Raw genomic sequence first — 24507 nt, 5'->3', positions numbered from 1 at the left:
ATAATAATAATAATAATAATAATAATAAATAAAGATTTTTTTTTTTTTAATAAAAAATGTATTTATTTATTTGTCTTCATGCATCAATATATTCTGAACTGGGTTGTTGTGGATGCTAGAAACTTGTGGTTCAAGGCAAGATACACCCTGAATGCGAAGAATGACAAACTCACACTCTTCCAACTCCAAAAGCAATTGAGATTGAGCAGTCCACCTACTGGCTTAACAGAGCTGAGGATCTGACTGCTATTGGCATCTCTACATGGCATTACCAAACTTATGATACACGATTTAGGCACCTCTCCTGATATTGCTGTCTAGTCTGTGTGTATGGTTGTTGTTGTTTTTGTTGTTGTTGTTGTTTTATCATTGTATGGCCCTATTGGTTTTTCTTTGAAAAATGAAAAAAGTCAAACAAAATGTAATAATAATGAAAGGTATTACAATAAACAGAACATGCTGAAAACATGAAAATATAAATTCAAGTGATATAAACCAAACCATTCATTTCAACTGTATAGTGGCTGCCCGAAAATGGAGTTCACTATTGTATCTAGTCATAATGCAAGTGTGACATCTGCTGGGTGGTGAATCACTGACTGAATTGTTCTTAAAACCTTATACTGTACAATCTTGCCATGTAAGCTTGTATTGCAAATAGGATATGTACTCCATAACTGTCATAACAGGAAAAATGTACTAAGTCTCTGTCACAGCTTGGATACATGATTAACAATTCTGGTTAAATGATTATCATTTCAAATCTTAGACCTACCTAGGTATTAGGTTATTTAATAGATTCCATAAAAGCATGAGTAATTATATATGGAGTGTTGTTAATTAAATAATGACCATGTACAAATGTCATTCATTAGCTAACTTATATCCAATATATGCACTTATATGAATATGCTGGACAATAGGTTTCCTATACATACCCTTAAACCTAAGGGTATGTTTAAGGGTATGTATAGGAAACCTATTGTCCAGCATATTCATATAAGTGCATATATTGGATATAAGTTAGCCAATGAATGCAAAATGTTAATGCATATCTATTTATGAGTTTACAGACTGGTCTCTAAATGCCAGCTCCTGGATGGTCCATACAGTACGTTTACTTTTTTTTTCATATATAATAAATAAATAAAAAATGACATAAGTTCCACATTAATTTTATATGATAGGGTAAAAATGGAATATACTGTATAAATATATTATTATGGTTTAAAAAAAACATACTTAAACATAGGGATTAAGTGTGTTGGTCAGTTTAGGTGTATATGAGTATACAGTATAGCAGTTGCGTTGCCATAGCTATAAGCATACATTATGAAATGCTGCTCAATGTTCCCTTTCATCAGTAAATTTAATATTATTTAAAATAAGTTAGTGTTTATTATGATGTAAGTCATCTCCATTATCTGGATGAAATGCTGGATAAAATTGAAAAAAGGTAGAATAATCTTGTATGTTGAATGATGTCACGTTTTGTTTATGAGACATGCTTCACCAAAACTTGTGCATGTGTGATTAGATAAGCTACCCTGGACTCCACATTATTCCTCTACCAAAACAATATAAATGCTGAATCAGCTATAGCAACAACAAAGCCGGGAGAGGATACAGAGCCCAAAAGATGTGCAGACCAGACCTAATTCTGATTTTGCTGTTGCTGGTGATCTCAGCTGGCCATGGTAAGTATTAGATATAGTGCAATATATATATATAGTGCAAGATGTTATATTAGATGATTGTGATTGAACATGGCTCATCATTTATTAGCATTATTAAGAGAAAAGAACATATAGCTGCAATTTCTTCTTTACGCTAACATGGAAATGGATTTTTTATTAGAGATTCTGTTTCTTGGATGGCTTAGATTAATACTTACATCATATAGCTCATTCATCTACTCTTAATTAAAAAAAAACCTGGGAAGAATCTAGAAAAAACTCATAAAGATATGAGGAAAAAATACACATCTTACCTGAATTTTACACAGCATATTAAATTATACATGAAATTACACATATCTGCACTTTATTCAAAACAGGCCTACTGATCTGGCCATTGATCTGCATTCCTATTATATTTTTATATTTTCTACTTATTTTCCCCTTTTTTACTTATAAAATAATATTTATAGATAGCTAGATAGATAGATAGATAGATAGATAGATAGATAGATAGATAGATAGATAGATAGATAGATAGATAGATCACTTTATAAAATCTATGTGGGAAAATCACAAATTCAGCTTAAGAATAGTATTTACATATAGTAATAAAAAACATATTCAATAAGATTGTAAATAGTAGTAAAAAAATAAGTAATTCTAATTATATAATTATATATCCTCTCTATGTAGTGCAATTACATAATGAATTAACAACATACAATAAATAGAAAGCAACCAAGTGCAAAAATACAAACAGATGTCTAATGAATTCAAGGAATAAGCACAGTGAGGAATGATCACAACTGGTATAAAAATAAAAGACTTCCAATAACATTTCTTGCTATAGTGGAACTGAACAAGTATCTTGGAGAATGTGCTTTGCTGTTTGAACAATAAACCGTGGAGAGACTATTTACTGTCCAGAATGAATACTAGTTTGTTTAGAGTTTTCCTTTCCATAATCACATCAAAACTGTCCAGGGAGCATCCTAGGACACAGATTTCATAATCAGCTTGTTATTGAGGAACCTTGCTTCTCTTACTCTAATGCTGCCTCCACATCATATTGCTACAAAGAAGACAGCACTCACAACAATAGAATAAATTGATAACATTTTGCTGCAAACATTAAAGAATGTGAGTTTTCTCAGAAAGCAAATAGAATCTGTTGATCCCATTCCTGTACACAGCTTTCCTGTCATCCTTCCACTCCAGTCTGTTATTGTGGTAGACACCAACATATCTATAGGCATCAACCACCTCAACATCCTGTCCCATGATGTTTATTGATCATGATGTGGTCCTCTTCTGCCTGAAATCCATCACCATCTATTTGGTCTTGATTTCATTAAAGAGTAAATCCTTCTTTCCATTTCATTCAACAAAGATATTTACTGGGCCTTTAGTAATCTCTGTCCATCTCTGATGCACCTGAGAACATTTTGTTAGGTCAGTCTTCTCCTGGAAGTCAAAGGTGTACAGTGAAAAAGATAACAGTTCCCTGGGGTGCTCTGATGCTGCTCAATGGCCGATCCAACAGGCAGCTTCCCAGGCACACAAAATGATTTCTGCATTGAGATCATGTTGTGTTAACTCACATTTTATCCATCTTCTCACTTTGCAGGACAGGTTGGATGGTATTGAATGCAATTGAGAAATCAAATAATGTGATTCTCACTGTGGTGTTCTTGTAATCCAAATGGGATTTAGTCCTTGTGCAGTAAATAAATTACTTAATTGTCCACACCTACCTACTCCCGGGGGTCCAAAATTGGGCTTACTGGAGGGAGGAGGTGTGCCAAGACCATTATTTACAGGACCTTCATTACATGTTATGAGTAGGCAACTGGTCTATAGTTATTTAGGGATGATGGAGGCATACTCTTTGGGAATAGGGACAAGACATGGGGTTCTCCACAGCACTGGCAACCTCTCCTAAGGGGGGGTGGGACTGGTTTATATTTGTTCTTAGTCATAGCTGTAATGACACATATATAGAACTTAGAATAGAATACAGTGAATTTCCTGGTTACATAATTTGATCATATAGCACACGGTTATAGAAGGGGAATGAGTTATAATCACACACCCGGGTGTCTTGTCACCCAAATGAGGATGGGTTCTCTTTTGAGTCTGGTTCCTCTCAAGATTTCTTCCTAATATCATCTTAGGGAGCTTTTCCTCACCACCTTCACCTCTAGCTGACTCATTAGCGATAAATCCCATATATTTCTAAAGCTGCTTTGTGAATGTTTGTTAAAATACTATACAAATAAAATTAAATTGAACTGAATTAATATTCTATAACAGCAGCTCAGACTATTATGCTTACAGGACAGACGTGTAAGGCAAATAACAGATGATTATTATTATTATTAATGTTTCATTTTTATAATTATGTTACATTCTAATATATTCCATTCTATTGAACAATCTTGACACAGAGGAGCTCACACTTTAATAATAAAAAAAAGTGATCGAAGGGCTATAAGAGGAATAAATCACTTCAAAATGATCAGAAATAATTAACTTTGGGGTGATAACATTAACTTGCTTTTTGATGGGCTGCATTACATAATCCATATTATTTATTTATTTATTTGTAACAGCAAGTCTCCTGTTCCTTACATCTCTTTGTCAGCTCACGAAATTGAGATACATAACTGGAGGTGTGGCTACAAAGGACTTTGTAGGCGTCTGTGCTTCACCCGAGAGCACAATGCAGGTTATCATGGCTGTCCTAACAGATACAAGTAATGTCCAACTACCATGAAAGATTTGTGCTGTTCATGAAAGCTTGAATTCTCAAACCTAGCTTGAAAAGTCTGACTGTTTATATTTTATCTACATCTCTTTGCAGATGCTGTGCTGTTCGATTCAAGCAAATACCAAAAAATACTGTGTGACAGAAAATCAAATCCTGAAACAAAATGAAAAGTAAGGATTTGCGAAGATTTTGGTCCACAATGTTTTTGCAAATATAAAGAACATCACTGTAAGACGTACTCTTCTGTCTTTCTAATCTTTACCCAACAACTTAAAAATAAACATGACAGTTATGTAAATGTAAAAAATAGAGCATGAGAAGAGTAGAATTACAACACTATGTAGGGAATAAAACAGTAAGGAGCATGCTATAATAAGAAAATAATTAACAGTCAGTTGATATTATAGTCTCTAACACACAGCGTGTTATTCCAGTTCAACCCTGAAGATAATTATTTGCCAGTAATTTCATCTAGTCACCCCTACACATTCTTTTGTATTTAATTGTAGCTTGTTTTTGAGAAATTACAAAAACACAATATCCACCGTATTTAAATATATTTTCTATATGTTTTTAACTGTTTAATGTTAGTGATAAATGATGTGCATTGTCCACTATACAGTACAAAGGTGTGTGGAAGTTTTCTGTATAGAAAAGATTTTTCTTTTTTCAAGATTTTTCAACATTTTTGAATGATTATTGATTGTAAACATCACTACTCTCAGATTACAATGGCAATGCTGTCAGAACACTTTCCCACCTGCCAGAATCATTCTAGCTGCCGTATGCTGTTGTATACACCGTGTTACTTGTAGAGTGTGTGATGTATTTATTACAGACTACTAAAAACTTTTAAAACATTCTAAATAAAACAAAAATGGATTGGATCTCTATTTTTCATTATTTTTAAAGTAATTTGATTTCAGTTCTTTGTTTTTAAAGCAATTTGATATGTTTTGAAGTTCTGAAAGTGATTTTTATTGCGTTAATGTCTTTGTTTATTTATTCATATTCAATAGAGGCTTTAGAGCCGATTCTGAGATGTCAGGAGTCAGAAATAAACAAACACACTATCCACAAAACAAACTAACCACAAACTCTAATACACTCTAATACATACTGTACAAACATAACCACACCAGGTCCACTTCCAAGTCAAATACGCTGCTTTGTTCAGAGACCCCGGACTTTTAACGTGACATACCTGTTCCTGAGCAAACACACACACACACACACACACACACACACACACATACCTTCATTCACACTTTATAACAGACTTTCACATACCACAACCTTGTGAAGTATATGTTCATCTTAGCCCATGTTTCTGACATGACCAATCTTGATGTCATAGTCATTCTGCTTTTTGACCATATTTTAGACTAGTTTAACCTGTATAAACCTATATAACTTGGAAATAGTCAGATATATAACAAAAAATTATATAAAACCTTTTAATATTTTCTTAAACAAATGCAACGTTCTATTTATGCTGTCAATTCACTGCCTCAACCTGTATAACAAGTGTATAAATATTAATTCAGAAATTATTATTATAATTTACTATTCACACTAAAACATTTGGCTTATTATGCCAGAATATGTTGAACTCAGTTAGTTCATTAAAGTCTTCCTGACAAATGTTCAGTATTTAAGCAGACTCAAATTTTCAATCTGAGTATTGTTCACATGATTACAGATGTTGTTTTACCCTACAAATATTTGCAGTATACAGGAGGAATATGAGAACACAAAATAAACACTAACAAGCTTAAGTTTTAATAATAAGCATATTTATTACTTAGAAATATCTAATACATGACCCTTATACTGGCGTGTTACAAGACTTCAATGAATCGTATTAATGCAGTTTAACTGATTAAAAATATGCTTCTTTAATTTTTTCAAAGTTAAATATAATAACATAAAATACAATAAAATACAATTAAATTAAATTAAATTAATAATACAAAATACACGATTTATTAACAAAAGATACAGACTGGAGAAAAATATCACGATCACTGGAAACAAGAACAGGTAAAACATAATAAATCAATCACAAACAGGTGAGTAGTTACAAGACACGTGACAAAACACTGCAGGACAGCCCCCTAATGTTCCGGCAAAGAATGTCCATGCAAAAGTCCTGACAGTATTTAATCACTATAGACATCTAAACATACTTGTTTGTGCTTTGTAATCTCTTTGCTGATATTAATATCTCTTTTGCTGGCGCCTCAGGAAGGCTGGGGACTCGTGCTTATCACACACAAAAAAGTGTTTTCTTTATAAGTTTTATACAAGACACATGATAAGATGCATGTTAATCAACCATTCCTAAGAATATCTAGGTTCATGATGTGTTGTCTGTACAGGGGGACCTGATAAACACGAATCCCCAGACTTCCTAAAGCGCCAGCTAAAGAGATGTTAACATCAGCAAAGAGATTATAAAAAGCACAAACAAGTATGTGTTGATATCTATAGTGATTAGAGACTGAGCAGCCAGCAGAGACTATTTATATGCAGAAATATTCTGTTTTTAAGTAATTGGGTCAAGGAGAAGACATACACAAAAGGAAAAACAGTCCATGGAGAGACATTTTGGCAAATGATGCCATGAGATTTCTCTTCAATCTATTTCTCATTTATTCCTATACTGTATATTTTGTGTGAATAAATATATTATAAGTGTATTATAAAGAGTTATAGTATTATAAAGAGTATAAAGAGCAAATTTGATCATTAGAGAATGTATTTACAAAGGAAATATCAATGCATTCATTATTCAGCCATCGTGATCATTTTTTTTACAAAGACATTCGCATGATAGAGTTGTTGAAACGGTTACATCCGGTTTGGGCCATACTAATACTAAGGTTGAATGAATGCATGCTGTAAATGCATTCATGCTAACGAATGTAGACTCTCTTTGTCCCAGAAGCTTTATATTTAACTATTATATTTATATTTATTTTATATTGTTATATTTAACCCACATGAAAATTCAAATCTCCAGTATATATGTGACTTGCATTTCAGTACTGATGCACTTGAGCTTTTATCCATAGTGACCTACATTTATTTCAATTTATACAACTGAGCAATTGAGCATTAATGGCCTTGCTCAGGGGCCCAGCAGTGGCAGCTTGGTGGACCTGGGATTCAAACTCATGACCTTCCGATCAGTAATCCAACACCTTAACCACTGAGCTACTACATGTTTTACCCCATATTTTGTTAACGTAAAATCCTCAAAAATTTAAAAAAATTATTACATAAACAATGCACATAACTTTATGTACTCTTCATCCACAAAACAAGTTACAGTTTTAGTAAATGTTAAATATTTTCTTATTTCATTTTTAATTTTTGTTCCATAACAATACGTTTTTTAATCCATTTATGAATACACAACTTCGATCAAAGAATACTATAAAACATCACTGTTGAATTTGCAAAATTTGTTGTGTGTATTTATACATACGCATTTGAGGCAACACTGCATTTATTTTATTTAAAAAACCCATGCATATTATTTTGTTCAGCTCTTCTGTTCAACACTTAAACAGAGTTTGTTCAGTGCCTATTTTTGCAAAACACTAGCACTCTAAGTGCCTTTTGTGTCCAGAAGATGGAAGCATACACCACTGTAAGCAATATAAAATGAGGAACTGCAGTGATATGTCCTCAACAACATTCAGCTGGGAAACCGTGCCTGTTTATGTGGATGCCATTGATGTGGCTATTACTTTGACATGTACCATCTACATAAACATTATTGCAGACCAAGTACACTTATTCATGGCTCCCTGCTGCACTGCAAAAAAACTACTGAGGAATGTTTTGAGGAATATGACCTCCAACTTCCCCAGATCTCAGTCCAATCGAGCATCTTTGGGATGTGCTGGACAATAAAGTCTGATTCACAGTGGCCCTACATCGCAATTTACAGGACAGCATCTGCTGCTTTGGTGCCAGATACCACAGTTTACCTTTAGAGACTGTGGAGTCCATGCCTCAATGGGTCAGAGCTGTTTTGACAAAGCAAATTATTAAACTTTCATCATACAACAAAGAATTTATGCTGTGCTCTGGTTAGTAAACTGATGACTGCTGACAAAAATAACAAACTATGAAGACAGAATGTTTCAAGGTGGATGGATTAAGAAGCATGGGTTTATTCCCCCACATCAAATTCAAGAGACGTCCCATCAGTCCAATGTCCATGGCTTATCATTTAGCCGTTGCTCATTTCTCGTTAAGCCATTTCTTGTTTCTCCATAACTTCTTTCATTTTTAACTCTTTGTGCTTTTTGATCTTAGTTTTACTATTTTCTGTGTTCCTGCTTATTATAATATATTTGCTGATTGCTGACTTCTGATTGTTTAATGATTTCAAATTTGCTTCACAAATGCTCTATTCCTTAAATTAAAATCTAATATCATTCTCAAAATCAGCTGTATTTTTGCACAGTAAATCAGAAACCAGGGTGATATAAACATTGTGGGATTTATTTAAAAAATGAATGCAATCAGTTACACATCTACCAAATAAAAGAAAAAGATTTATTTAAAAAATCACTCAAAATTCATTTAAAAGATTTCACATTGGCATGAGTCTCCGTGAGCCATTATGTAATCGTAGTTCTGCCATTTGGAATATAATAAATCGTGAATAAGTAATATAGTGGAAAAATATACTGAAATGCAACCATAGCACTCCCTTAATTATAAGATAGAAGACGCTCTCATAAAACATAATACTAAGAAGCATTAAGATAAGATCAGTACTACTGTTATTTATATTTATTAATATAATTATAATCACAAGATCAGATACAATATATCATACCTAGGAAGCATCATAATATGATAAGAAATATAAAATATTTATGGCACAAGATGATGGAAACCTTCCTTTGAGATTCTGGTCCAGGTTGGCATGATTTTTCTGGTGCACCTTCATGCTGTAAATCTCCCATGCTACCACATGCCACACTTGTTCTAATAGATTACGTTCTGGTGAATTAGAAAGCCACTGGAGAGCACTGATCTCATTGTCGTGTTCATGAAGCCAGTTTGAAATGGCATTTGCTTTGTGACATGGTCCATTGTCATGTTGAATGTAGTCAGATAGGACATGGGTAAATTGTGGCCCACAACTTGATGCACACAAAAGTCAGAAACAGTACTCAATACTCAACAGTCTGTGAAATTTAAGTGATGATTGATTTGTTTGAACAGGCCCAAAGTGTGGCAAGAAAACACCGCCTCCACCATCCTGGACTGTTGACACAAAGCAGGCTACAGCCATGGTTTCATACTGTTGGTGCAGATTCTGACCCTACCATCTGTGTGCCTCAGCAGAAATAGAGATACACTGAACTTTCCATTTGCAGTATTCCTGCTGACTGGATGTTTTTTCTTTGTTGCACAAGTCTACATAAACTCTACAGAATGGTATGTGTGGAAAACCCCCAAAAACCCCTGGCACTGACAATTATTCAACAGACAAAATCCACAAAAATTTTAATCTTATTCTAATGGTTGATGTAAACTTTACATTACACTACATTACCTGAAGCTGCATGATTTTATGCATTGTACTTCTGCTGACTGACTGACTGACTGACTGACTGACTGACTGACTGACTGACTGACTGAATCTGTACAGGTGTTAATTTAAAAAAATGCTCACATCAAGCAAACATCATCTCAAACTGGTTTAAAAAACATTGCAATGAGTTCAGTATCACCAGTAGCTTACTCATTAGGGATGGACATCGTTATCAGGATTTCTGTAAAGCTGTTTTTTCTACTATTATAAGTGCTACACAAACTGAATTTAACCAAGATAGTAATTTTATTCTAATTTAGGTGCTTCTTATTTAGCATTTAGAATAATACCATTCATGTAAATATAGCTACTGACTGTTCAGGATATCACTGAGGGAAAACTCCACAAAGGCTATTTCTTCAAGTTCACTCTTCTTTCCACACTCCATGAGGCAAGCAAAGCGATCAGGCTCCTCACATGGAGTCAGATCTGAATATCCACTGGGGCCATGATAAATGATCCATGGTTTACTCCAACCAGAGGCACTAAGAGGAGATTTATTCATATAAACCCCAAGATCCTTTCTTTTCTTTTTGTCAGTTGGATGAGAATAAAGGAGCCAGCTCTCAGTATCTGAAGTCAAGTTCTTTTGTTCCTTAGGTACAGTGATACTCAACACACTACCCTGGCAGCCATGACCACATTCTACCAGGTTCTGTTGAAAATGAGGTGGATCAAAATCCACTCCACTACTCTTGCTCAAAGCCTCAACTCTTTGACCTTTAGTGCTTCTTGCATTGCAGTACAAGTGACTCTTGCCCTCTTGGTCAATGATCTCTGCTATTATACACTCACAAGATTCTGTGCTTATTCGATCTCCGAAGTGCCACGTGCTCCCACAATCATCACTATAAAATGTAAAAGCCTGGGACATTGTATGTGGTTGGTGACCGTGATCATTCTTGCACTTGTAATAGACATAAGCAGGAATGATGAGTCTACCATTCTTCATCTGAATGCCGTGACCAGGTCCAACAGCAAACGTGGCCCAATTTCTAATTTCATGTCCAATTACACTTTCCGTCAAGTCTACTGTGCTGCTCCAATTCTGCCCACTGTCCTTGCTTGTGCTGTAACACAACCGAGCCTTGTTCTTACCAGTGTGAATCTGGTGATGTTCAGTGATATTTCCCACCACACAGATAAAGAACAGAAAGAGAGTCTTAGACTCTTTCTCATAGACCGGACACGGGTTCATAGTGCGATGTCCAGGCAAACAAGCAGTGTCAAGTTCCTGAACAGGTGACCACTGAAAAGAAAAGAAATGCATTTCTATTACCATTTTGTCAAATAAAAGTAAAAAGTTAAATACAAGCAGTGATTACATTAAAGATTACCTGAATGGATCCATTCCTCCGTGTTCCCCTCCTCATGTACAGGAGAGTGGCATCATGATCACTTGCTGATGTTCTTTTCTCAGCAAAAGCAAGAAAGGTTTGTGAATCATCAATGTAGATTATAGCTGGGATTCTGTAATGTAAGCCATCTGGCTCTTCACTGAACAAAGTCGTTTTTGGTGGATCTGCTTGGCGTGTCTCTGTATCACTTCCTGATTTTATGTTTTCCATTTCTCAATGTTTTTTATCTGGAAACACAGAAATGAATCAGATGTCATGAGTTTCCTACTCATTCTGACAAAGTAATACATTTATTGATTATATTTTATGTCCTTCATAGGTTTAATCAGTCACTTGAACATCAACAGCCCTTACATGGAGGAGTATGGGGAGGATGGAGTTTGCAGTGTATTTTTGATATAAAGTCTTGTCTAATCTAGAACCTGGACTCTGAATGTATCTGGAGTTTATTAGTAACTACCACACACTTGGAGAAGGATGGTCTGAAGCTATCACGCATATGTTTGATATAGATACTAGGAAATGTTGGCAGGTCCAAATACCACACCTTCTTTTTTAAAGCTCAATACAAAACATTGATAAAAGTTAGCTTGCAATTGGTTGTTTAGACCCCAGCTTTTGACACAAAGTCAATGAAATATAGTGGTTTAAGACCAAACAGTGACTTTTAGCTGTGTCTATAAAATATGTCCCGTCTAAAAAGAATCAGTATAAAGTGCACATACTTAAGAATTGTAACCCTTTCGTGCCATCCAAAAGTATTGGAACAAAAACAGATGCGCTTTTCAGCTTTCATTTCCTAATATTTACACACAGTTGTGTTAGAACTTAAAACATGGACTGATGCCAGCATGGGAGATCACCAATATACCATCCATATGTACACATGCCACCACCACTTTATTATACATTATATTATATAATAATATTGATAGGATTATAAAATTTTATTTATATAAAAATATTTTTTATATCTATTTATTTCTATCTATATAAATATGTACATTAAGTTATATATACCTTATACATTGTTTACATCAACTGACTTAATTATCAACTGACTTAATTATCAACTGACTTAATTACATCAACTGACTTAATTATCAACTGACTTAATTACATCAACTGACTATTGCCTTGTCGACAATTGTTTTTTGTTTTGTTTACTTCAATTCTTAATGAGGATGAATGCAAAGTTTGTATGTTTATAAAAATTCACTGCCTTCTACAGAACCTCGACCTCGAGCTCCTACACAACAACAACAACAACTACAACAACAACAACAACAACAACACAATTTACTACAAATCAATTGTTCATCTTTAAAAAAAATAAATTATAAACAAAAATGATCAATACTTATAAGCATACATGTGTAAAAATGTACTGTACTGTTAGACTTTGTAACAATAATGTCAGTAATATCCTGTATAACTTCCTGCGCATTTCTTCATGTTATGTCCCTTAACTATGTCAGAATAATTCATAAAAGTGAACGTGTAAATCCTTCTATTTTACCTCTTTATGGATTTTGCCTCTGCTGCACTTTCAAACGGAAAGTTTAAAGTTCTTGGACCGTTTCTTGGCCGTTGTCACGCCGTGTGCACTTCGGAAACGTTCAGCAGTAGGGGTTCAGCGAAAAACTCGGCAGCTGGCAGCAGGAAGTAGCTGATACTGTCAGCTCTCGCTAATAACCGGAAGTCAGCGCTAGCTAATAACCGGAAGTCGGAGGTGGATTTTAGTACTTATTTGAAATACTTAAATGTGTAATTAGGAAAACGTATGCGCGTGTACACTAAGCTTTACGGTAGCCTTTGGTTTCGGTACAACACATCCGTCACTGCACCGTCCAATGTTCCTAGAGTATATACATTTTTCTGTATTTTTCTCAGCCTTTGCTTGGGGCAAATGTTAACTGTGTTGCACGTGCCTTGCTGATATATAGAAATTATACACTACATAATCCAGGTTTCCTCTCCTAATCCTTACAACATATCTTGCAATAAAAAATCTTTTTTTTTTTTTGTGGACATTTTATAGCAAGTACTTGGAATTTATTTATCTTCATGATTTCTAATTGTTTGCTCTAAAACTGTAAGTGCAAAAAAGCCTCTGAAGTGTTTTTCTATCTCTGTGCATCAGGTGGCAGCAAACAGCACCCTGGGCAGAAAGTGCGTCAAATTGTGAGCAACGAAGAAGATTTTCCGGAACTTAATCTCTATTTAACAACACACGCTGTTTTAATCTATACGGACCTTCTATAAGTGCACTTTGTAGGGTATATAATAATAATAATAATAATAATAATAATAATAATAATAATAATAACAACAACCTTTATCTTGAGGACTGTTTGGTATTGAGTCCTTAGTTACATTCACTAAACTACAGTATTGTCTCAACTTGTTTATTATATTTATTCAAAGTGAGTCAATAAGAGTCAGAGAGGAAATCTCTTGATAATAACATCATGTCATGTGATGAAGAAGAAGAATGGTTTATGCAGTCATTAACCCTGTAAGTCCTCAGGATTTATTATATATGATTATACATGTGTATATACGTGTGTATATATGTTTGTGTGCGTGTGTGTGTATATATATATATATATATGTGTGTGCGCGCGCGCGCGTGTGTGTGTGTGTGTTTGTGTATATATATATTTGATGTTGCATAAATTGCTGAAATTTAAAATAATAATCAGTAAGTAAGCATTTGATATCAGTTATGATCAGACATTAGGAGTCAAACACGATGATTAATAATGTTAAGAATTATTTTGACCTACTTAGATTTCTGGGGTTTATAAATATGATTCAAAAAGATTTTTTCCACACACCAAGGTGCTTCGTTTAAAACACTCGAATGTTTAGTGCACTTTTGATGTTTTCATTATGTATGTTGTCTTTCTTTTCAGCTACACAGACCTGCATGTATTTCAGCTCGAGCATCCAACAAAAACAATTGAGTGGACTGGCGAAAAAAGTAAAGTATTTATGTTAGTTAAGTAGATAAGAACCTCTGTTCCCTTGGTTCCTGTATCTGATAACATGGTATTAACATTAACAATAATATATCCAAGTTTTAACACACTTCCAGGGACGTTATTCAAAGAGTAAATGTTTTCTTATGTCTTTTTAATGGGTTATGGTCAGTAGATTATCCACCCTACCAGGTGGTACTTTGGAAACAATAACATATTAGAGCAAACGTATTAATATTTGTAGTGAAGCTGCACTTCTTCTAACAAGTCAGATTTGTAAATTCATCAGCGTTTTGATTTAAGAGAGAACTCATAACTCGTGCGGTGTATATTTTGGATTGAACTGTGCGGATGCTTTTTTTTGTCGCAGGTGTATGTGTTGCAGGCTACTCGTCTGAGAAGAATGAAATTTTAGAGCTGCTGTTGCCTTTGAAATTATATGCAAAGAGGAACCAGGTGAGTCGGAAACCCGAATAAATTTACAAACGCACTACCAAGGCTGAACTAAATATAATTTACATCTTAAACGTCCACAGGGTCTATGTCCGGAGCGGGACTTTAAAGTGCAGCATGGTGGATTCAGCGATGAGCCGATTGAGTGTCTCAGACATATCTTTGGTAAACGGTAGGTTTACTGCATGAGTTGAATCTTGTTAATGGCAATATAGTGTTATAATAGTGTTCTTTTTAACGGATGTGCTCATTCGTTCTGCTGGATTTCTAGGCAATACAGAGGGTTGTGCAGATATTTTGTAGATCAGAACTGGAATTTTACATTGAAGCATAGAATATGTCAGAAATGTAGGACTGTTTATGCCTCTACCATCTAGTCTGACCGTGTGTCCGTCTGTCATTTTAATTAGCACTGTATCTCAAGAAAAATATTATTGAATGTGTTTGATCTACAGGTGCTGGTCATATAGTTAGAATATCATCAAAAAGTTGATTTATTTCACTAATTCCATTCAAAAAGTGAAACTTGTATATTATATTCATTCATTACACACAGACTGATATATTTCAAGTGTTTATTTCTTTTAATTTTGATGATTATAACTGACAACTAAGGAAAAGTATCTCAGAAAATTAGAATATTACTTAAGACCAATACAAAGAAAGGATTTTTAGAAATCTGGGCTAACTAAAAAGTATGAGCATGTACAGCACTCAATACTTATTTGGAGCTCCTTTTGCCTGAATTACTGCAGCAATGCGGCGTGGCATGGAGTCGATCAGTCTGTGGCATTGCTCAGGTGTTATGAGAGCCCAGGTTGCTCTGATAGTGACCTTCAGCTCTTCTGCATTGTTGTGTCTGGCATATCGCATCTTCCTCTTCACAATACCCTATAGATTTTCTATGGGGTTAAGGTCAGACAAGTTTGCTGGCCAATTAAGAACAGGGATCCCATGGTCCTCAAACCAGGTACTGGTAGCTTTGGCACTGTGTGCAGGTGCCAAGTCCTGTTGGAAAATGAAATCTGCATCTCCATAAAGTTGGTCAGCAGCAGGAAGTATGAAGTGCTCTAAAACTTCCTGGTATACGGCTGCATTGACATTGGACCTCAGAAAACACAGTGGACCAACATGATTTTCTGAGATACTGAATTTGGGATTTTCCTTAGTTATCAGTTATAATCATCAAAATTAAAAGGAATAAACATTTGAAATATATCAGTCTGTGTGTAATGAATGAATATAATATACAAGTTTCACTTTTTGAATGGAATTAGTGAAATAAATCAACTTTTTGATAATATTCTAATTATATGACCAGCACCTGTATATGGAGAAATATGTGTAACCACCAGATTGAACTGATTTGATTTTGAAATTTATCCAAACAGGGTCAAGTTCACATATCTGAAACATTTTCATGTAAGGATGCAGTATTTTAAGGGTATTTCATGCATAAAGTATCATCAGTAACAATTAGTGATAAGTAGCAATTAGTAACAAGAAGGACTAGACATCTAGGTATCTCACTTAGCACTGTTGACGTGGTTTTTATTTTACAATGTTTCTGGGGTCAGGATTGTAGGGTTTGAGATACAGATACAAATATTTGGATTACTTAACAAGTACACCCAAAGAGCATGTCATTACATTACACCTCTCCAGGTAACTATATGTATTAAGGATGCCTCCATAAATCTGGATTAAAAATGGTCAAAACGCTACTTTTGCTTTTCTGCAAATGTAGATAAATTATAACAAACACTAATAACTTGTATATTTTAAAAGTGATTATTTTTTTAAAAAAAAACACTTTTTTGGTTATTTTCTTTTAACAATAGTGAAAGTATCAGCTTTGTAGACATTAGACAACTAATATACAAAATAATTCACATTTATATCAAAAATATTATGTCCCTCTGCTGAGATTATTACAATATGCAAATTGACTGATTTGTTGTTTGACTCTATCTGTAACATTGAGGAATTTTTCAAAATTATACCACACAATATGTAACTTGCCCAAAAAAAAAAAAAAAAAGCCCATATAATCATGATAGTTTATTTCCATATAATAAAACAGAAATGTGTTGTAGAAGCAACACTGTTTATCTGTGACCGTTCATTTGCAGATGTGTTGTGACCAGCGGACAATGTACTTCCAAACTCCAGGTTTGGGACATTGGAGATGATGATAATGGTATTTATTCTGATTACTCCTTTATTTTGTTTGACTTCAAAATATATATATATATATATATATATATATATATATATATATAGTAGTGCAGTTCCCTTTTTTGTGTATTTTATTCTTATTATAGTTACATTTCTCCCTTATTTTCATTGTTAAGTTAATTAACTACAAAAACACTTTTTATAACCTTTTAACAAACCTCACCTCACTTCACCAATGGCACCAATAGTTTTGGAGATGACTGTATTTAAACTTCTTTTGGCATCCAGATGTGATGAAGAGGACAGGAGTTATAAATTGCAGTCACACATCAGCCACGGGCAGAAAACTTGCTTCTGGTTTCACCGAGGATGCTTCTGTTCTTCATGGCTCTACAATCCACGATGTTCAACACACTGATGTAGCCTCAGGGAAAATGCTTTATGCAGTAGGTAAAGATGAAGTCTTCTGTTTTATATTTACTTCACATTTTGCCTAAACCGCTGGTTATTATCGAATGGAAGACTGTAGTCAAGATGCAGACCCCTGCATAGTATTCCAGCAGTTACATAGTATTCCATGACTTACTAAATACAATAGCGGAGTCAATAAACATATTCAAAAATGGCATATCAGCAACTTTAGTTTTCTAAATTGAACCAGCTTGGGTCTTGTAGCAGATACTTTGTCTAATCACATGCATGTATGTCAATTATTTAGCTGATGGCAGCTCATTAGACACAGAGTTTAATCAGTCTCTCCAGGATTTTGCTGATTGTTGGAGCTTTTTTGCCAGCTGTGAAGTATTTTGTGCTGTTTTGCAGAAATATACTTGGATTGGCAAAATTTCAAGCACAGGATTCTTCTATTAAACTGCTGCCTGTAAAAAGACACATGTAATTACTTTCTATGATACCTGTACTCATATTGAATCAAAGAGTTCTTTGGCTGAGTTCATGTTATGATGACTTCAAACATCATGTCTTGTCCCAAACCTTCAAAAAAAATCGGAACATCTGTATTTTGCAGCTTTGATTTTGCATTAATTTCTGCAATCACGGAATTGCAAAATCCTTGAGCGACTGACTAGCTACAGAGGTAGGGATATTAGGCCCGAAATAAGAATGTTTTCACAAACATATTGACCTTTGTCAATCCACCTTGTGTGTGTGGAGTTTGCATGTTCTCCCCGTGCCTCGGGGGTTTCCTCCGGGTACTCTGGTTTCCTCCCCCGGTCCAAAGACATGCATGGTAGGTTGATTGGCATCTCTGGAAAATTGTCCCTAGTGTGTGTGCCCTGCGATGGGTTGGCACTCCGTCCAGGGTATCCTGCCTTGATGCCCAATGATGCCTGAGATAGGCACAGGCTCCCCGTGACCCGAGGTAGTTCGGATAAGCGGTAGAAGATGAATGAATGAATAATTGGAAAAATTAGAAAAATTTGTTTGGTTAAAGGCCAATGGCTTAGACTTGTGTTTAATCTGCATCAGATTCAAATTAGAGGTCTCATCTGCTTAAAGTTTAATTCAAACCATCAAACACCACTACAAACGAAAGCAATCACTTCAATTGGTTTTATTTATAGCCAGTATCATCTGTTAACTTGTTAAACATCAATAGGTAATCCACAATTCATTCCTGTTATCTGTACCATTGTATGCATAGAATTTCATGCAAGTGGACCATAACAAATTTAGTTTTAAATGGAACACATTTTGTTGTTTACAGAAACGGACTCCTTGGATGTAGTGAGCGGTCTACAGTTTGTGAATACAAGTACATTTAGTATTTGTGCAACTAATGGCACTTTGTACATGGGAGACTTAAGAGATCAAAAGGTCAGTTGTTATGCTCTCTCAGAGAATACGACTGGCTCACAGTGGGCTTTTGGATTGAGGACAGCTGAGCCACAGTGTGACCCTGCATCATGCACTGTAGCAAGACTTTCCTCCTCTGGTCAGGTAATCATATCTGATCTCCGAAACCCAAGCACTGTAGTCGGACAAGCCCAGCTTAATCTGCAGCAAAATCATCTCAGTAATGAGTTTTTGACAGTTACATGGGCTCCTGCTCTAGATAACCATCTCGCTGTATCAGGTATGTCATATTATTGTATCATCTATGTTAACCTGAGGTCTTTCTTTGGAGAAAAGGAATGACCTTGTTGATGTCTTCATTTTAAGGATTTGATGGAACAGTGCAAATCTTTGACACACGAAGCTGGAGCATTGAATCACAGACGCATCAGCCCATATTTGTGCACCGTGGTCACAACTTTTCATGTGAAGAAAATGCTGATACCTCTCTTCTGACTACTCATGTGTGGCATCCACGGCGACCAAGAACCTTGCTCTCTGCAGCTTCAGATGGATCTATACATGTTTGGGACTGGGTGGATAATGAGAGTTTAATAAAATGACAAAAGAGAATTTGATCCCTTTTATTATTTAAAGAAAAGAGATTTTTCAAGTTATAGTTGAAACTTGTTTACAGTATTTCTGTGAAGTTTTTTTATGATTAAAGAAATATGGATTTGATATATCACTGGCACTGATAAATAACAGTAAAAAAATGTTTTTGCTTAATATGCCATGAACGTCTTATTATTTGCTTAATATGCCATGAACGTGCTTTTCTCCCATCAATGGCTACATTCACATGCAGATCTTACATTTCAGTAACTATATCTGAAATACTAATTATGTCTAGGAGTTTGTTTTGGGTTTTTTTTTTTCAATTGATTAGCTAGGACTACAATATAAACACAAAAGTTAGTCTCTTCTGTGTTAATGTGGATATTGGACATCGCCAGAGTGTATTTACGTTGCTGTGATGCTGATACAGCTACATCTATATATCTGTACAGCTGCATCTTAGCCCTGTATACATCAGCTAGTGATTGTTCATGATATCACTGAGGGAAAACTCCACAAAGGCTATTTCTTCACTCTTCTTCCCACATTCCATTAAGCAAGCAAAGAACTTGGGCTTCTCACACAGAGTGAGATCTGAGTACCCGCATCCACCGTGATGGATGATCCATGGTTTGCTCCAACCAGAGGCACTAAGAGGAGACTTATTCAAATATACCCCAAGATCCTTTCTCTGCATTCTGGCAGTCGGATGGGAATAAAGGAGCCAAGTCTTTGTATTTGGTGTTAAACCGTTCTCTTGTTCTTCAGGTGCATCAAAACTCACCACACTACCCTGGCAGCCATGACAGGGTTCTACTAACTTCAGTGCAAAATGAGGTTTATCAAATGCTGCTCCACTGCTGTCGCTCAAAGCCTCGACTCGTTGACCTTTAGTGCTGCGTGCGTTACAGTATAGCTTGCTTCTGGAATTCTGTTCTACAATCTCTGCCATCTCACATTCACAAGACTCAGTACATACTCTTTCTCCAAAATACCATGTGGTCCCACAATCATCGCTATAGAAAGCGAAAGCATGGGATTTTACACTTAATGGAATATTAAAGGGGAAGAGTCGTCGATGAATATAATAGACATAAGCAGGAATGATGAGTCTACCATTCTTCATCTGAATGCCGTGACCAGGTCCAACAGCAAACGTGGCCCAATTTCTAATCTCATGTCCAATTACGCTTTCTGTCAAGTCTACTGTGCTGCTCCAATTCTGCCCACTGTCCTTGCTTGTGCTGTAACACAACCGAGCCTTGTTCTTACCAGTGCGAATCTGGTGATGTTCAGTGGTCTTACCCAACACACAGATAAAGAACAGAAAGAGAGTCTTAGACTCTTTCTCATAGACCGGACACGGGTTCATAGTGCGATGTCCAGGCAAACAAGCAGCGTCAAGCTCCTGAACAGGTGACCACTGAAAAGAAAAATGAACATACAGTATCTATGACATATCTTTGCCCAATGAAAGTAAAACAAAGTTAAAGTAAAAGAATCAGAGTTTGCACTGGCATCACCTGAATAGACCCATTCTGCTGTGCACCCCTCCTCATGACCAGGAGAGTGGCGTCGGTATCATCTGCTGATGTTCTTTTCTCAGCAAAAGCAAGAAATGTTTGTGCTTCGTTAATGTAGATTAAAGCTGGGATTCTGTAAATTATACCACTTGGCTCTTTACTAAACAAAGTGCTTTTTGGTGGGTCTGCTTGGAGTGTATAGGAGTCCCTTCTTGATGTTCTGTTATCCATTTCTCCTAAAAAAAAAAAAAATAATAATAATTAAATGTTATGACATTTCCATTGTTGAACCACCTTCTGTTTAATCTCATAAATACGCAGTGTATGAATATGATTATTCAGTCTTTGCATGCTCTCAGGTCAGAGTGTTCACCAGAGATGGGGGACTCGAGTCATATGACTTGACTCGAGTCAGACTTAAGTCGCAAATTTGAGACTTGAGACTTGCTTGACAAATATTAAAAAAGACTCGACTTTGACTTTGACTTGACATTCATGACTTGAGACTTACTTGTGACTTGAGTTAAATGACTCGAAATAACTTGTTTTTGTTATGTAAATGTTTTTGAACGCACGCAAGAGCGTAATATAACCACGTGACGCAGCAGGCAAGCAGAGCAGTGGCGGAGCCAGAGGGGTGTCCCTGACATCTGATTGGCCACACCAGGTGCCACCCCGAATTTTTATTTGATAGCATTGGAAGTTTGATGCTGATCGACATCTCATTTCACCTATCAAAAGAAGTCTTCGTTTGACGTTTGGTCGCGGCACCGCTCAACATTTCAAATCCATCAATCAATGACATTAAGAGTTGAGTGGTAGAGAAGTATACTAAAACAGACTAATACTAAAACAGACTAATACTAAAACAGACTAATACTAAAACAGACTAATACTAAGTTTTGAGATTAAACATCAGGATTTAGTTTTCCAGAAAAATATTTCGAAAGTTACGTCGCTATATAAATTGACGTTAGACGCTATTAACAGATTAATCAGACAAGAGAGATCGGTTCGTTCCCCAGTTTAGCCATAATATACATAATATACCTAAAGTTGCCTTGGCCACCCCATGTATAAAACTCTAGTTCCGCCACTGAAGCAGAGGGAGAGCGCGCACTAACTAATAAACCTTAACAGTCGTGACGAAACATGGAAGGTGCTACAATAATTAACCAAAAATAATTAAGTTCGGGTACCGGGATTTTGTGATGGACAGGACTCCCTGCAGTTTTGGGCTGTGAACAGACACACCCTCCCCTCTATGTTCAAGGTAGCGGTAAGAGTTATGGCCATCCCTGCATCAAGTGCACCTGGTGAACGTGTATTCAGCCATGGTGGGGTGATAATGCGACCACATCGCTCACAATTGAGTGACAAAGATCTATCAAATTGAATTTTTTGCAAGTGCAATGTAGTGTAAATGGTTGGTCACTGTTTCTGTGGAAATGTCAGCTGTTTTGCAATAGCACTTATAATTGGTCTTCAGTGTTAGGCTTTGTGTGTGTGTGTGTGTGTGTGTTTATATATATAAACTCAGCAAAAAAAAGCACAGTCATATTCTTGTCTCGCATGCACACGCACACACATTCAATTTAAAGAGATAGTTCACCCAAAAATGAAAATTCTGTTATCATTGTCTCACCCTCATGATGTTACAAACCTGTATAAATTTCTTTGTTTTGATGAACACACACGTAGATATTTTAAGGAATGTTTGTAACCAAACCATTCATGAGCCCCATTCACTTAATAGTGGGAAAAAAGAATACTATGGAAGTGAATGGGGCTCATGAATGGTTTGGTTACAAACATTCCTCAAAATATCTACATGTGTGTTCATCTAAACAAAGAAATTTATACAGGTTTTTAACATCATGAGGGTGAGAAAATTATGACAGAATTTTCATTTTTAGGTGAACTATCCCTTTAATTAATAAATTACACTCACTCCAATCATATCTCTCTCTCTCTCTCTCCCCCCAATAGTTAATTCACTTCAAGGTTTTTGTGATTCAGTAATTTACATTTTTTGATTGATGTGATTGTTGTTGTTATTCTGTTGTTAAAAAGGAAGGATCTAACTTAAGGATGTGTTCATGTCCCATTAAAAGGGAATGCCTGTTCAAAAAATACCATTTATTCACTTTTCCATGGTCTTCTGCCATGTTTGAGGCATATTGAAACTTTTCATGCTATTATGTTGGCCTTATTTAAGCTACATTTACATCTTAGGCTTTGTAGTTTTGTTTTTTATTCATTTTTAGATTTTTATTGTATTTACAACTCACCTGTATGTGGACACCTTTTAAAATAAATGCATATAATTATTTTTTCTTGCAAATAAAACTGAGTTTTAAATACTGTAAATACCATAAATACTGTAGATTTAACTTTGTTTAATATATACATTTAGTTAAATCATCAAACATCTCCATGACTTGCTTGACTCAAGCTACAACTTGACTTTAACTGCTTGACATAAAGCAGTGACTTGACTTGACTTGACTTGACACTCACAAAAAATGACTCGGACTTGCTTGAGACTTGAAGGTTAACACTTGAGACTTACTTGTGACATGCACATGTGTGACTTACTCCCACGTCTGGTGTTCACCAATGACCAGAGTCATAATGGATCTGGAGCCCATCCCAGTAACACGGGACATAAGGCAGGAATACACTTTGGGATGGGATGCAAATCCATCACACGCCACCATGCACACACATACAAACATACAAAATAAAACCTCATTCAAACCTAAGAACAATTTATTTTAACCAAGCCATCAAAGGAGGAGGAAAAACATGCAGACACGGGCAGACCATGAACAGAAACTCCACCAAGACAGCAACCTAAGATCAGGAATGAAGCTGTGACCCTGGAGAAGTTAGTCCAAAAAAAAAAAAAAAAAAAAAAAAAAAAAAGACAAGGACTAGTCTATCAATCACTACTAATTATGAATCAATTTATTGGAATAATGATTATTATTCCAAAAATAATTCATATTTTTAAACATGATAATTAAATAATTCAATAGCCTAGTAGGATCATTTGCTCCTAACTCTTAAAATAAACTATAAAACATCATCATTATCCGTGAATTGTTGAAGGCTGAAGATTACATCCCTATTAATTACCTTGTTCCAAGTGAATAGTACGGATTACTGTCCCATTCTCATGTTAATAAATATCCTCCTCAGTGGACTGGCTCGTTATGAGCTGTGTGTGATGAGCTGTTTTCTTAGATGGTTCTTCGGTCAGGAGACCTTTGTACTCGGTCTGGAAATCGCTGACTCATTGCATTATGGGAAATGTAGTCCTTCGAAGAAACCCGATGTCACATGTCTTTAAATTAATTTAACGTTATTCAGTAAACCATTAATAGAACTCCTTTATTACCAATATACGGAGGAAAACATGATTATTAGCATATAAATATTGTATGTATTTGTGTGTGGTAGGTGTTGGGCTATCAATCAGAAGGTTATGAGTTCGAATCCCAGGTCCACCAAGCTGCCCC

The 24507-nt window shown here is 35.4% G+C and overlaps 3 protein-coding genes and 1 long non-coding RNA gene across 6 annotated transcripts; 2 read left to right on the top strand and 2 right to left on the bottom strand.

Moving 5' to 3' along the window:
- Nucleotides 1–1586: 1586 nt before the first annotated feature.
- LOC132860484 (uncharacterized) lies at nt 1587–5203 on the top strand. Its single transcript, XR_009649823.1, has 3 exons — nt 1587–1697; nt 4324–4435; nt 4543–5203. It is a non-coding gene; the product is annotated as an uncharacterized LOC132860484 (long non-coding RNA).
- Nucleotides 5204–8949: 3746 nt separating this feature from the next.
- Nucleotides 8950–13116, bottom strand: LOC132860464 (sialidase-3-like). Its single transcript, XM_060891679.1, has 3 exons — nt 12953–13116; nt 11413–11660; nt 8950–11324 (listed from the first exon to the last, which is right to left on the bottom strand). The coding sequence occupies exons 2-3, from the start codon at nt 11641–11643 to the stop codon at nt 10383–10385; spliced, it is 1173 nt and encodes a 390-aa protein (XP_060747662.1). The 5' UTR covers nt 11644–11660; nt 12953–13116; the 3' UTR covers nt 8950–10382.
- Nucleotides 13117–13651: 535 nt separating this feature from the next.
- wdr73 (WD repeat domain 73) lies at nt 13652–19519 on the top strand. 2 transcript variants are annotated; one of them, XM_060891683.1, is made up of 9 exons: nt 13684–13712; nt 13861–13951; nt 14352–14419; nt 14788–14873; nt 14954–15042; nt 17003–17070; nt 17337–17498; nt 18775–19143; nt 19230–19519. In XM_060891683.1, exons 2-9 carry the CDS (start codon nt 13905–13907, stop codon nt 19463–19465), a joined length of 1125 nt encoding a protein of 374 aa, XP_060747666.1. In that variant the 5' UTR covers nt 13684–13712; nt 13861–13904; the 3' UTR covers nt 19466–19519. The 2 variants fall into 2 exon arrangements, with proteins under 2 accessions (XP_060747665.1, XP_060747666.1); XM_060891682.1 differs by having other exon boundaries at nt 13652–13951.
- Nucleotides 19431–24238, bottom strand: LOC132860462 (sialidase-3-like). Of its 2 annotated transcripts, none has more exons than XM_060891677.1 (3): nt 24125–24238; nt 20984–21219; nt 19431–20883 (listed from the first exon to the last, which is right to left on the bottom strand). In XM_060891677.1, exons 2-3 carry the CDS (start codon nt 21212–21214, stop codon nt 19939–19941), a joined length of 1176 nt encoding a protein of 391 aa, XP_060747660.1. In that variant the 5' UTR covers nt 21215–21219; nt 24125–24238; the 3' UTR covers nt 19431–19938. The 2 variants fall into 2 exon arrangements, with proteins under 2 accessions (XP_060747660.1, XP_060747659.1); XM_060891676.1 differs by lacking the exon at nt 24125–24238 and adding an exon at nt 21495–21768.
- Nucleotides 24239–24507: the final 269 nt, after the last annotated feature.

Source organism: Tachysurus vachellii, chromosome 17, assembly GCF_030014155.1.
Source record: "Tachysurus vachellii isolate PV-2020 chromosome 17, HZAU_Pvac_v1, whole genome shotgun sequence".
Lineage (NCBI taxonomy): Eukaryota > Metazoa > Chordata > Actinopteri > Siluriformes > Bagridae > Tachysurus > Tachysurus vachellii.
This window is presented reverse-complemented; position numbering and strand designations above follow the sequence as displayed.